The sequence below is a fragment of the Pleuronectes platessa genome, chromosome 5, assembly GCF_947347685.1.
Source record: "Pleuronectes platessa chromosome 5, fPlePla1.1, whole genome shotgun sequence".
Lineage (NCBI taxonomy): Eukaryota > Metazoa > Chordata > Actinopteri > Pleuronectiformes > Pleuronectidae > Pleuronectes > Pleuronectes platessa.
Window position 1 is genome coordinate 17,144,966 of NC_070630.1, and position 15,324 is coordinate 17,160,289.

At 42.1% G+C, this 15,324-nt stretch overlaps 1 protein-coding gene and 2 non-coding genes across 4 annotated transcripts in view; 1 reads left to right on the plus strand and 2 right to left on the minus strand.

Annotated features, from left to right (window-relative positions):
• Window positions 1-8,223, minus strand: part of pdgfd (platelet derived growth factor d) — a 45,779-nt gene extending 37,556 nt beyond the window's left edge. The window contains exon 1 of one of the 2 annotated variants that reach the window (XM_053423328.1): window positions 7,677-8,223. Coding sequence is in view for 1 of the 2 variants with exons in the window: in XM_053423326.1 (XP_053279301.1) it covers window positions 7,677-7,794 (118 nt within the window). In the remaining variant the exon portion in view is untranslated. The remainder of the gene's footprint in view (window positions 1-7,676) is intronic. The other variant, XM_053423326.1, reaches the window with a different exon arrangement.
• Window positions 6,556-6,628, minus strand: trnat-agu (transfer RNA threonine (anticodon AGU)). Its single transcript has one exon. It is a non-coding gene; the product is annotated as a tRNA-Thr (tRNA).
• A 6,301-nt stretch (window positions 8,224-14,524) lies between the features above and the next one.
• Window positions 14,525-14,597, plus strand: trnat-agu (transfer RNA threonine (anticodon AGU)). The gene has a single exon. It is a non-coding gene; the product is annotated as a tRNA-Thr (tRNA).
• Window positions 14,598-15,324: the final 727 nt, after the last annotated feature.

The following is a 15,324-nucleotide window of genomic DNA, read 5'->3' on the forward strand; positions in this document are numbered from 1 at the left end:
CCCCAAACTCCTCTCTCCTTTGATGTTCTTTTTTCAGTTTCATTGCTTGTTCAGCACCCTCCCTCCCCATTCTCTATCACTGCTTTCTCACGTCTGCTCTATTTCTTGTCACATCCGTCACTCTCTTCTTCAGTTTGTCTAATTCCATCCCTCTGCTCACTCCTTTTCTCACACTTTCTTTCACCTGCTTGTCAGCTGTTTGTCTGAAGCTCACTTGTCGACAGACAAACAGCTCTCTTTTCACTGCTTCTTTGCTTTAACCCGCTCAACCTCATTTCCCTATCAAATACAACTTTCCACATATCTATTCTCCCACTTTTTTTTAATTCCCCTTTCCAGCTGTCTGCCATTTTGATCCTCATTTCATCCACTTGCCCCATCAACTTCTCCAAGCATCCTGCAACCGCTCCTGCCTCTCCATCTCATCCTCTTGCTCCTCTGTTATCTGCATCTACTGTGCCAGTCAGATCGCTCAGCAACCGGACTGACTTCACCGCAGGACCCGAACATCTGTCGCCCTCTTCCTCTCTCTCTGTCGTTCAGGCTGCTCTCTACTTCTCCTCCACGGCGTCCCAACCCCGATCAATTTCAGAAATGCTTGTAAAAGGGCTTTTAAATCTTGTGTTTTAGTCCAAGGAAGACAGTGCACATCAGTGAGATGAATTATTCTGCACCACTCACATGTTCACATTAATCAGTAAAGAAAGAGCTGTCAGTAAAAGCAAGGCTGTATAATGTTCTGAAGACTGTGTTAAGGTCACAACGCAGCATTTTGTCTAAATCTCACTAAATTCAAAACCGCACTACTTTGAGCCCATAACAATACACATGATAAGTGTGAAGCTGATCAGATGAACAGATCTCGAGATATGCGTTCCTCATGCATACAGACAGAGATTTCTGGAATTACAAAATTGATCATTTACATGGATTAAGCCATCACTCTTTAAATGATAAAAAAAAATCTGTTAGATGTTGTGTATATTTGGATGATCTTGACTATTGCATAAACGTAACCTGCCGTTAATAATGCCAAAAAACAAGGTTTGCCTCCAGGCTTCATCTGTGGCCCAGATGCTGCACAGTGACTGGGTCATGCTTGTTTTTAAATCTCTTTCCTTTTATTTGATCAGATCAGATATTCTGCTGATGTCTGGCACTCCACTCAGTCCTGCTCTACCTTATCATTATCCCCCTCCACTCCTCTAACAGTCCTGCTGTCTTCCATCTCCTCCTTTATACCGTATCCATTTGGCTTGCCGTCGGTTTCGCTATCTCTCTTTCGAAGCTGACGGGGCAGGAAAGTGGCGGGGCCGGTTTTTTAACTTGGCATATCTGCCTCTACACACCTTTTCCTCTCTCCTCCTTCTCTGTGCCCTCCAACTCTTTACTAAGCTCCCCTCCAGACTTGCACTGCTCTCCTGCTGCCCTCTCCTAAAATGTGAGCACCAACACACACAGAGCTACGCCCAGATCAGCTCACTCTCCAAGGCTTCATCTCACACACACACACACACACACACACACACACACACACACACACACGCACACACACACTAACACACACACACACACTAACACACACACACACACACCTATGTCGTCAGACTGTCCAAGGGGTCACCACCCTGTAATTTGACTTTGTGTAGGGGAGGGAGGCTGTCTGCCAAATATTTAGGGGTGGGGTACGTTTGGCTCATGCAAGATGACAAATGTGTATTGGGGGATTCCCTAGAAAGGGAGATCCTGTAATTGTGTGTGTGTGTTTGTGTGTGTCTGTGTGTTTCTGTGTGTGTCTGTGTGTGTCTGTGTGGGCCTGGGAGGGCAGCAGGGGAGTAGTTTCATGTCGGGTGTCCTGAGTGTGACTCATGAATTCCAGTAACCTCGCCGACACTCCTCCCTGCTATTGCTTGCATCCTGTCATAAATGACCAGGCTTTGACGTGACATGGCGAGGTGGAGCTGACAGGTTCATGGCCGTCTGCTCATGCCAAAACACATCTGCGTTTGCCTTCACCTCACAGAGAAAGAATTCGTTACATTAAAAGAAGAAGTTTATATTTAGATCACGTTATGTTTAGGAATATTGCGTGATGTGATTTCAATTTCTACCTCAACTCAATGGATTTTTAGGTGGGATTGTTTTGTCAACGGCTCTTTTCGAGGTTAAGAATGATCTTTGATATCAACCTTCAATCACAGACCAGACAAAGGCCTTGAAAGGATCAGAAATATGTAATCTCAAACATTTACAAGACCATGTAACCGCTGTATTAGAAGGAGCCTTCGAAAGGGGACAGCCTAGTTGTGCTGCTGTGACACAGTCTGTCTTCAAATGCAGCCTCTGAAGGAAGACACAGCTTTTATTGCAGGATCATTTTACAATATTAAAAGCTCCAGAATAGCTATGAAATTGACTTCTTGTTTGGAGTCAAATACTCCTCTCTACTTTAAAAACAGGAGGCTGGCTGCGTACTTCATGTTTAGATGCTAAAGCATGTGAGGAATTTGATTTAGTGACTGGCTTCATATTGTGTGAGCGCACGTTATCAGAGGCAAGGCCACCTTGAGTTCTCAGACACAGTCAAGCAACCCATGACATCACACTCACACTGATATCACCCCCGCCTGCCTCCAGAGTATGAGAGCACACGCGCTTTTGTAAGTTCAGCCACTCATTTGTTAAACAGCTGTACATGTGTGTGTGTGTGTGTGTGTGTGTGTGTGTGTGTGTGTGTGTGTGTGTGTGTGTGTGTGAGAGTGTTTTACTGCATAACTTGGTTATTTTGGGTTGTTTCTCAGTACCTGTGCAAAGGTTGACGCAGGTTGCTTTGTTCTGTGCGTGTGTTCGCCACGTTGCATTTGCTCACAGAGCCAACAGGGTGAAATGGGTTTTGATTAAAAAGAGCTGAAACAGATGGGGGGGGGTGGGAAGATAAAGACTGAAATGAGAAAGGGAGAGAATGATAGAGGAGGATCTGGAGAGATGGAGTGATATGTGGCGAGGCGTAGACCGATAAGATGGCACGGAGAGAGGAAGGCAACAGATAAGAGGAGAACTATTGGAAGAAAGAAGAGGAGGAATGAGAAAGATCTGCCAGAAGCCTTCATGAGACATACTGTGGTTCTGTCACTGCCAGGAATAGAAGTCATGTTCTCTCTTTTTGCAGAATTGCACTTTGAATAAATAACACCACAAACATCTTCTGTGTGAGGGTCCCGGTAGTCTGTTTGTTTAAAAGGTTAACTATGGCACGGACTGTGTGTGCACATTCTTTGCAAGAACACATCTCAATTTTTAGCTCAAACTCTGTATGGTGCCAGTGTGTCTGAGTGTATTTTTACTTGAGGATAAAGTGTGTGCAAGTAATATTGTTGCATATCTCAGTAAAAATAATGGTGCACTTATATCTCCAGAATATTTGGCACATTTCCTCGGATACACAGATCTTGTGCACCCCCGTCTCTGGACATCAGTGTGTGTATCTGTCTAGGTGTTTCTACAATGGTGGTTTTGAGCCGTGGTGACTGGACGCATCAATGTGCTTTTGCAATTGCCTAGATGTGTTATAAAATATAAATTCAAATGCGAATACCACTTAATTGCACCTTTTCAAATAGAGCTGAGCTCAGGATTTTTCGGTTATAGATTCGAATTCATAAATATTGCATTACAGTTGGTTTAGTTCTATAAGGATTCCTTATAGTAGGCAGGCAGAAAGATATTTGTTGATAGACAAGTAAAGCCCTATCAGGTTTAGATATTACGTACCTAATTATAATAATTGGAATTATTTTCTTAACATCTGCCGATATTATTTCTCAGAATACCTGTCAAGGATTAAAGCTTCAGTTAGTAATCCTGGAAAAGAGGGCTACACTTAAGAATATGCAAATGCTATAAATCCTACTTTTCTGTTACTCGCTCACTAATTTCTGGCCTCAGCGTTGTCTCTCCGGCTTTTGGAAGTTTGCAGTGAAAGCACAGGTTTGAGTTTGTTACAATCCTTCTCCCCCAGATGACTATTTATTGATGGCCATCAGATCGAAAGAGGATTTCAACAAATAAGATAAAAAAGGTTTTTATAGAACTACTCAACTTTAATATGGACTTTCCACAGATAATATACAGTCATGCATATCTGTATCTCCAGTAGGGGACAGTCACACTTGACAATGCTGAAAACTGTCTGACTCATTTTAGCAGTAAATATTAAACTTATTTACACATATGATAAATTATACTGTTTTTACTAAATCTGCAACAGTTGTTGTTTCTGCCTGTGCTTGATAGCAACTATTTTAAGATAGTACCAGGGTTTTTTGGGTGACGTTAATGTCATTAGAGACTGTTCCATGTGGTTCTGTGTGGAACGTGTGCGTCCCCTCCAACTTTTAGGGTCTGCGCCAGGTTTTCTATGCCAGTTTGTGTGGTCAGGATGCCACTAGGATCGTCCAAGCAGTCTAGAAGGAAATATAATAGCGATGACTTTGCATCTGTGGTGTGTCCGCAGCTGTCCCTGTCCACAGAGGAGTGTAACTGAGGTTGCCCTGTTTCACTACTATGTGCCTCTGTCTGCCTGCATATATGTGCATATGTCTCTTGCATACACACGTATGTGTAATAGGTTTTATCATATCTGGGTCATCTGGTCTCTCAAGCAGAGAGTGATAAGTAGTACAGAGCTGAAAGGCAAAGTAGTGTTTACGCTGCTCAGCGTGTCTAAATGTGTACTTTTGTGTTTTGTGTTTCCTTTTCTACGAATACACTCCGTCTCCCTGTGACAACCACCACCCCCCCCCCCCCCTCCCCCACCCCCACCCACACACCTAACCCACCCCCCTTTTTAATGCACACAAAGACACACTTCAATGGCAGGCAAAAAAGAACGAGCAAAATGTCAAACAAACGCAGGGGAAAAAAACCTTGGGGGGAATTCCTCAAAGTGAGCGAAGACACTCTCTCAGAACATTAACACACACACACTTACACACTGAAATACACAAGCTCTGTTCAAATGGTAAGTGGACGAATGAGAGCCGCAGACGTTATCAGCATGAGGTTCACCCCTGGATAGAAACACATTTAATCAGCAGCAGTCAATCAAAGACTGGAACTAAGCTCTCATAAGCGTACTGTAAATACATAAACAAAGGGGCACACACACACACACACACACACACACAAACAAACACCTAAAGATAACTTCTCTGGCACAGCATGTTACTGTAAGACTGTGCAGTGGATTAAAGAGCTGTTTAAAAAGCTGTGCACCATCCAACATTCAGTCTGTCTCAATAGCAGTTATCACAGTGGATCACAGATTCTGTGCAACTCAACCTTATCATAAGATCAAGAGAATTGACTTCTATCAAATCAGTTTGATTTGTTATCATCAGAACATAATTATCAGGTGTCTTTGATAACTGTGACAGCTGAGAGCGAGTGACTGTCTCACGTCACGCTGAGTGAATATATTGAAAAAATATATCTCATATATCTCATATCTTTGAACCCTTGTGATAGATTTATGAAACACTGCTGATTGTGAAATTCAACGATTTCACAAATCCAGCGTCATCATCTCTCAAACCCGCAGCTTCAAGTTACTACTAAGATGAAGCATGTTTTTCAGGCCTGTCTCTTAAGGGAAAAATGTGGAGAACAAATAAAATACCCAAATCATCTTAGGGAGTTCCAAAATTATCCTTTTGACAGGGGGCAAGTGTGGACTGCTCAGATGTATGTGCAACAGTAGGAAGAACTTTTTTTCAGATTTAGCTTCAGATTAATTGAAATGAATGACCAGATATGTCATTGCATTGTAAATGCTGTAAATGTTTCCAGACAAATCTACAAAAGAAATCAGTCGAACTTTAACCCCCTGTTGACACCAATGCAGATATTTAGCAAAACAAAAATTGTCCTGTTTTTTTTCCAACTGCTAACTGTATTTAAAGTGACTAAATGGAGATTTTTACAATTGCAAAAACAAACAACAACAATGGCAGCTGCATACTGGTTTTCTTTGTTTGGTTAGCACTACTAGATCTAAATACAAGGTGGCTGCTAAATTTAGCATCACTGCACCTATTAACTGGTATTCACAGGCGTCTGTCTCTCCCAATAATACTTAAACCACAGTGCTCTTTTATGGTTTTTGACATATTGTTGACGCAGTGGTTTTTGTTATTTTTTTTCTGGAAAGAGATGTTTGGTAGAAATACGTTTTTTATGGATGGATTTTTCAGAGATAATATTCAATATTATATCTAAAATCACAATAGTTGTATCTGTCATTATTTCATATTCACATACAATTGGTGTAAGTCCCAGCAGTGCTTTGTTCTGATAGGTTGCAGTTCACCAAATCAAAGGAATGGTCAATAGACAGAATGAACCCAAACACTTTTCAATCATTTATATTGTATTAGAAAAGATTGTTTTCGCCTTGGAGAGTTTTTCTAAATCACAATTCACATAATCTTCGCATTGTATTTGTCACCACTTTGAGTCAGTGTCTTTTTACATTTGTTCCGCGGAAGAAAAAAAAAGAGGCACCACTGGGAATTGAACCCAGGATCTCCTGTTTACTAGACAGGCGCTTTACCAACTAAGCCATAGCGCCGGGTGGAAACGAGTGGACCAGGTGACAATATGTTTCTAAACTACACGTCATTCTCCGGTCTGTTATGGACGCTGTACTCAGTACATGCCTGGCAGCTTTGTTCCCGGTGATTTGGAACGTAATTCGTCGAGATGAAAACCGCTGCAGTGATCAGAAGAAAGGTATTCGATGAGGCAACAAAGGCCAATGAAACGTCCGCGTCCGTTCTCGACTTCCGTGTTATCGTGTGTGAGGTGAAACAGACCCCGGGGGCAGTCTTCCAGTTTAGAACCTAATACAGTGGTATTTTCATATTTCCCTGCCAAAAGCAACCCTGCAGCTGTGTGTGTGTGTGTGTGTGTGTGTGTGTGCGTGTGTTCGGGCGCGTGCATGTGAGTATAATCAAAGGTACATTAGCACTGCGGCTGTAGCCTCGGGGCCAAGTGAGAAGTAAGCACGCCGCACCTGCAGGAAGTTAGATAGGCGACCTGACGGCTGCAGCTTGCACCGGTGAAGCCCCCGCTCGTATTTAACCGACTACAACTGAGACATGCACGTTCCCTTTTCATTTCTCATCATCTACAGAATAAAAAAAAAGTGCACGAGCCCCTCATTCAACACAGCTTCCTCTGGGCCCACTTCACATCATTTAACACGTCTCCTCTGCTCTGTTTCTGCACTTTTTAACAGTGTGACAACAGGTCATTTACGACCACCAGGCATGCAACACTCACAGACAATGGGTTTCTATTTGAGGCAACACCAGCAGCTACACCACAACACCAGGAGTTTTGCAAGAGAAGTATCATGTTCACATATAACACAGATGCAGAATTGATCCTGTAAAATCAGTTTAAGAGCAGAGAGAAACTATAAGGATGACAAAAACTAATCCAGTGCTGTATGTATGGGGAAAACGAAACTTAAGCAACTTACAGTTATCACACGACTTTAGGTAAAAGATAATCACAATCAAATCACACTCCCACAACATAGTCAGTGTTATTGCATTGCTAAGTTGAACAGACATTGTGCACAATAATGAAACAGTGTAACGAAGACAACTCACCGTCTCTCCTCATGTTGCCTCTTATCACTTTGACCGTGGAGACCTGAGCCCTCGCGACCCCGGTCAAAGCCCCTAACAATAAAACCATCCACATCTGGAGCAGCAGCGGTGCGCACATGGCGACAACAAACTCCTAAACCCTCAGAGAAGCCTTCACCTCCCAGTGACTCAAAAATAAAAAGTTATTACCCCACGGGTAAAGAAAACAAATAAAAAGTTTGTGTCAGAGCGAACTTTCCATTCAGTGACTTGAAGCTTCCTCACTCCTCCCAGTCCCCACACCAGCCCGATGCAGAGCCACTTGTTAACTGCTGCGCACCGTGCTGTGCCTTCCTCTCGCAGTGAAGCCTCCTGAACAGCTCCGTCCAAAAGGTGGAGGATGATATAGCGGCGTTCACGGTCACAGCTCAGACTGAAGGCGCCCGAATTCTTATCGCTGTTACCAAAAAAAAAAAAAAAAATCCTTGTCAGTCACCGAGAGATTTCCCGCATTGTTTGCTAATGTCTGTCTGCGCGTCTGCGTGTCCAGCCGACCGTGCCAAGGCAGTGCGCGTGTACGTGTGTGTGAGACCATGCAAGATGGAGTGGTAGAAGGCCAGAGAGGAGAGATTGATCTATAGACTTAACACTATCTAGCTATATATGTCTGTCTGTCTGTCTGTCTAAGAATCAGATGAACAATACTTATGTAAACAACAACAATAGGATAACTTTATTAATGGTATTAAGGAAATGAGATATACAGTATAAGTATTGTGCTAAAGTAAAATTCAGTAACATAGGAAATAAAAAAAAATGGAGATGATGTCATTATAGTATTTACAAAAGATGACTTATTTCTGACATTACGGTTTCTTTTCACCCAGGACTGAAAGGTCATTTCTCCATTTGTGTCAAACTTTTGAATTGAGGCATCAATATGTTTCATTTTGTGGCAAAAAGTGTAATTCTGACTCCACCGCTTCCTCGTGTCATTGAGGGGAACAGTGTGTCCTCTTGTGAGCGGCCCGCCTTGCTTGTGTCTGCCTGTCTCTGTGACTGTGGTCTTTCTCAGGTTGGTATACAACATTACACTATCGGATTGTGTTGTTAGTGTGTGTGAGTGCAAGTGTGTTTTTTTACTTTTTCTTTCTATCTAACTATATGTAGGAGAGGAAACACAGGAGAGAGTGGAGGTCTCTGCTGCTCCGAGACTTCAGGAAACAGCTGACATGAGTTCCACTTGGATTCTGATGACGAACCATTTCATACCATCAGTAGAAGGACACTCAATGGAGCGCATACCTCCGCCAAGGTCACACAGTCGCCTTATGAAAGCACATTTCAATTCACTAGACTAGATCCAGATTGGGATCCGTACCGAATTGCTCACACTCCCCTATCAAGATCCAGGATTTTGTTCCTTGAAATCAACTACAAATATTGCAATGTTATAGAAAAGTGAAAGAAATTGCTCAATCCACCCCCTGATCCAGATGTGCACCATAAAAACGAATGAGTATTTCTCATCTCTGATCCATATCCCACCACTCCACTAAGATTCATGGAAATCAGATTAGTCCTTTTTGTGTCATCCTTCTAAAGAACCAACAAACACTGATGATATGTAACCTCCTTGGAGGTAATGACTTTTTGTGTGGTTTCTTTTTGTGTGTTTTGTTTTGTTCTGTTCCCCTCCACAGACTTCTTCCTCCCTCCCTCTGTTACAGTATCTTCCACGGATCACTCCACACTTTTAAAGAAGCTGTCAGAGCACCTCTAACACAACACACATATTACATGATTGCACTTGTTGAGAAAATATGTAAATGCAGGCTGAGGTTTGCCAGACCTCATTCAATAGGCAGCTCTGTGTAAGCCAAAGTCAGACTATTACCAACATGAATTATGTTTGAAGTTGTTGCACTTACTAAATTCCACAGTGATTTATCCAACCATCTCAAGATGTCATGACAGGGTGTTACATGCTGTATTTGCAGTGAACGCCTCGTGCTTCTGTTTCTGATTCTGACCACACAGAGTCCCCTCAGGGCTCATTCATATCCTCACAGGTTCATTCAGGACAGAAACTCCTGTTTTTTGGCTCATTTTTGGAGTCACTCACTCACCATCAGCAACTTGTCCTTCCCTTTCCTTCCTCGCCATTCTGCGTCCATGCACGCCTCCACCTCTCGTTCGAGGAATTATTTCGACTTTATGGGACGAACTCGCCAACTTGAGGTTTTTGCTGACAGAGCGCAAAACCGTCTCATCAGCCCGCAATTGGCTAATGAGCAATGCAGCACCTTTAAAACATAGAAGCACTTAGGGAATGATAGAGGTTATTAATAGGGAGTGGAGATTAATTAAAATTATAAGCTATTAGACTTCCCCCCTATGAGTTTCAAAGGCATATGCGCCCAGGGGAACGATTTCGTAAGAACACTTAGAGGTTGCTGGCAGGCACACATGTATCATACACCATGCAGGCTTATGCACACACACACACACAAATGACACACTCACACACAGATACCTTTGAATCTCCTTTTACTGAAACTGTAACTTGCCAAGTCTTTGATAACAGTGAAATTTGGAAATATCTACACCTCAACCCGGACAATAATTTCACACATGAACAGACTGAATCATATCAGTGGTAAAAACATCCATTGTTCTGTAGATGCAACTTCACAACTCCTTATACAGAGTTAGAGCATCATTGCAGTCCAATGTATTGCAATGCTGCGCCAGTAGCAGACATACTTATAATCTTTCTCTTACTATATCTTCCATCCCTTCCTTCTGAGTGTGTGTGTGTGTGTGTGTGTGTGTGTGTGTGTGTGTGTGTGTGTGTGTGTGTGTGTGTATGTCTGAATGATCTGGCATTTGTCTTTTCTTCCCTGAAGCGACATCTCAGTGCATAGATGTACTCTTGAGCAAACTTAATATCTAATACGTGTGTGGATAGGGGGGCAGAAGGCTTGCCTTGAGGCGGGAACTCTTACTACTAAATATAAAAGAACTGGTGTACATGGCCACTGTTGAGATTTAGTGGCATCTAGAGGTGAAGTTACATATTGCGACTGGCTGAGTAGCCATCCCCCTCTGCTTCCCTTCCAAGCGTTTTGGGAACCACACTTTGGCCTTCAGGTAATGTAAAAACACAAAAGATCCTCTCTAGAGTAAGTAACTGTGTTCAGTTTGTTCGCTCTGGGCTACTGTAGAAACATGGTGGTGCATTATATGGCTGGGTCTGTGGAAGAGGACGTGCACCACCTGTATGTGAGCTGCTCATTCTCAGGTATTGAAAACAGTGAAACTTGGTTCCAGGGGATTATACACCACTGAAAACATCATTATGAGTATTACATTGAATATAAAGGAAACCCCCTAAATCCTATGAAATGTCCATTAATTCCCATCAGTGATAGACGTGTTGAAATTTCTGCCATGCCCTTGAGCAAAGCACTTCCATAGCTGGCACAAAGACACTGTCAAATCAAAGAATGCTTAAGTACCATCGTCGTCGAGCTCAAGCCTTGATTTGGCATGAGATATTGATGTCTAGTTATATTAATACTTTAACGTGTGTTAACATGTAGGCTCACCAGCTTACATGTGATTCACGTGTATATATTATCAGTAGCAGTTCGTGCCAAGCTGCCGAACCTCGAGGAGTCTGACTAGGACTCAGACTCTGGTAATAGGGACTCGAATCTGGTTCTTCATGGGTTACTTCATATAAACTGATCATTATTACCCTAAAACCCGTGATTTGGTTATAAGATGCCATGTCACTCAGACTGCTAATCTGATGTATGTACCTGGCTGTTACTCCAGTCGTCCAGAAAATGTGCACAGATTTCATTGTTGATTCACCAGACTGACATGGCCGCCCACAGGCAGATCAATACATTCAACATAATCTAGTGCTAGCATGGCCCCAAGACAGGAGTTGGACCGGAGATGCTAAGATGTGATGGACTGGAACGATAAAGAGGTGATTTGAGTTTCGCATCCACAGTAGTTCACCAGTTGCCAGTTGTGGTGGAACTTGGGGGTTATTTTAAAATATCAAATAATGTGCTGTTTTTTGCTCTGGAAATTAAACTCCTTAAATAAACAATTTCTCATCTTGGCCTTTTACCACTCCAGAGAGTTCTGTGATGACTCTGCAGTTGTTGGATGTATCGATGGGGAGAATATATCTACCAGAGGGTAGTGCACAGTTTAGTGGAGGACTGCAGCTCAACACCAGCACCAGTGGACTTCTGAAGATTAAGGTGTGCGGCTACTGTGCTTTTCATTTGGGGGAGATGTTCCAGGAGTACAAACACAGGGTTGTCCCTTTGGCTCTCCTGATTGCTTCCTTTGGAATCATGGGTTCGATCTGAGGAACCGTGCTGCAGCTGTTTTATGAGCATTTGGTGACCAGAGTCCTTTTCCACACAGGACTGGTTCTTCTCACCAAGTTGAAGTGGTTCAGTTATGGGGCTGGAGCCTGTGCATGTAGTCATGGAGAAGAGGAGGTTCTCACAAGTTTTTTTCAATGTCTCCTACAGTGTTCTGCTGAGCCAAAGGGTTCAGTAACAAACTCCAGAGGTGTTCCAGTTGACACCATAGGGGGAGGGGGGGGGGGGGGTATTCTTCCTGCGGCCAATCAAGTACAGGTACATCAGTGCTCTGACGAACAACCACTATTAAATTGCACTTTTCATTTGCACATTGTTGTTAGTTTCTGGGTTAAATTCTGAATCTGAACATTACCGCTTTTGTCCTATTGTTAATACTGTAATTCCACCTCACTCTAAACTTTGTTCACATTTGCATTTGTCAATTCCTCTATTCACTCACTTGTGTATTTATTTTTGTTATTGCAAATGAATTTGAGATTTTACAAATACATTTACTTCTCTCTTTCCGGAATGTTAAACAGTTGTAACAAAGCAATTTCCCTGCAGGGATCGCTAACGTTTTTCTGATTCTGATTATAGTCTGGGTTTAATCTACATTTCTAATTCCTGGTCCACCTGCACAGAGCGAAGCACTGAATGATCTCATTATTGAAGGCACTTGTGGGCAGAGCTTAAAAGCCAATGAGGCAGCAGGGTGTTCTTGCTCTCTGCTCGTTTGCAAACAGCACCTCTTCCATGTTTTGTGCAGATTGTTGTGGAGGAGACGTTAACAAGCTTGATAGATATCACAATTATATGAATGCCTCTATTGTAATGGTTAAAGGACTGTGTTAGCAAAATAACAACAACATATTTTTTCAGTTACCCCCTGTGCTATCTAGGGAGATGCTTTTGGTTATTATCTGCCAGCTTTTGAGACAACCATCTTTGAAATGTTTGACAACCCCACTAGAATAAAAGTGACGCTGTTTAAGGTGAGGGGAATTTCTTTTGGAGTATATTAAAAAGATTATATCAAAAAGATAATCAACAGTGGATAGCAGTTTTCGCACAATTCGTGTGCTTGTCTCTTTTGTATTTTGGGTGAGCTGACCCTTTATTGTTTTTTTCTGAACAAAGGAATGAATGAAGATACTGATTGGAGGTACTGTGTCCCTGATTACCCATTGAGTTATCTTTCCATGCTAAAAGTTATGCCAATTTATGTATCATTGCTGTAATGTGTTATCAAAGACTTTGGATAAAACAAGGCCCATTGCAGAGACGTGGGTTATACCCACTCCTCTCTCTCATACACACACACCCACTCGCACACTTGTTGTTTAATAGATTTTCTGGTTTGGATCCAACCGGGCTGATTTCCCAGAAATAGTGTGGTGCTATCAATAACTTTGTGTGTGTGTGTGTGTGTGTTTGTGTGTGCTTTTGTATTTGTTTGTGTGTGAGTAGCTGATAAAAGTCATACTTATTATATCAATAACAGATTTCTTCGGCTGGTTGGGCAAAACGAGAGATAGCGAGAAAAAGAAGAAAGAAAGAAAAGTGAAAAAGGGAGAATGAGGAGGAGAGAGACAAAGAGTTAGAGTCATCTTGGGAAATGAAATAGAAATTCTGGATGTAACATGAGGGCAAACAGAAATCGGGAAGAAAGAGGGATTTAGGACTTGATTTAGAGAAACAGATGGTGAAGTCAATCAGTCAGCCGTCATTTGATACATTTTATTCCACATGGAATCTCTGGGTCTGACCCTCTATTATACTCATGAAGACTGGGATATTATAGACCCAGGAAACAGTTTGTGCATGTTGTCTGCTATTGCTTGTCCTTGCACACTTGTATTTGTGCGTGCCTGTGTTGGCCACAGCATGAGCAGGTGGATGCTTGCATACATTTTGGAACTTTGGTTTTATTTCTGGTGAGAAATAAGTCACACGTTCAGCTTAGGTTATGGTAATTACGTCTGCACTGTATGTGATTAAAACTTATGATTGTTTTTTTAATTAAAAAAGAAAACTTTATCTTGCTTTTAAATTGTAGAAAGGGCTTGGTTGGAAATACCAATGTCTCTGCAGATATTTGGCAGCAGGTTTAACAGCCTAAAGTCAAAGGTGAACATGGGAAAGAGCTTGTGTCGCTTTTCTTCTTTTCTTTGCTCTATTCACATCTTCTTTTGTCCTTCCCGTCTCATTCCCTTCGCACCTCTTCATCCTTCCATCCTTTGGCTTAATGTCAGATGAGAGGGGATTAGCTTTGGCAGAGGGAAGACATGACCATTGTTTTAGTGTGGGTGTGTGTGCTGTGGTATGTGTAAACTCGCTAACCTGGGAGCTATGACACAAATGCTGCGGTCACCTTTATTTCTTAAATCAACCAGTAAAGGTTTGAAATGAATTTTAAAATGGACAGACAGTAGTTAATGCACTTTTGTATTTGTATCAAGTAAGCATCCTGGCGCTATGGCTTAGTTGGTAAAGCGCCTGTCTAGTAAACAGGAGATCCTGGGTTCAATTCCCAGTGGTGCCTTTTTTGTGAGGCGGCGGACTAGTGGCAGAAACTTGGACTATGGCCAGAAAAGTATGGAGGACCATACATGACTTAAGTAAAAATAAATAAATAAATAAATGTATAAATAAATACAGAAATAAATAAATAAATAATTAAATAAAAAAGGAAATAAATTAATTAATACAGAAAAAAATAAATAAATATGTTAATACCAAAAGAAATGTCAAAATAAATGTCTTAAATATATTTGCACATTTATTTATTCCCTGACACATTTCCTTTTCATTTGCAGTGTCCTTGTGCTAATGAGAAAGGCGGGCCTAATCGCAGTCTCATGCAGGATTGGTCACAGGAGTGTAATGATCCAGCCCTACTACTTCTGCCTCTCAATGCTGACTGGTGTCCAGTAGCTGTTTGCAGCGTTGAGCCAGTTCACACTTAAAATTAACTAGTTCAAGTTCAGAGGGTTAGTTAAGGTTATTTTTTATTGGGATGATTTAGGTGTCGGTAGTCCTGACTGTGAGCGTCACGTGTTCTACTGAGCACAAGGAGCGAGCCGAGAGGAGGAGGAGGAAACAGAAACTCCAGCTCGGTACAAACCACCTGCAGCTTCTGCTCTGATCATGAAGCCGCTGATCTCTGATCAGATGTGACCAGAGAAGCTCTGTGTTTCCACTGTTCTACAAAGTCACTGACCGGCTGTTTCACGGTTTAGAGCTCAAGTCTCAGTCACTGCCCGTCTCTG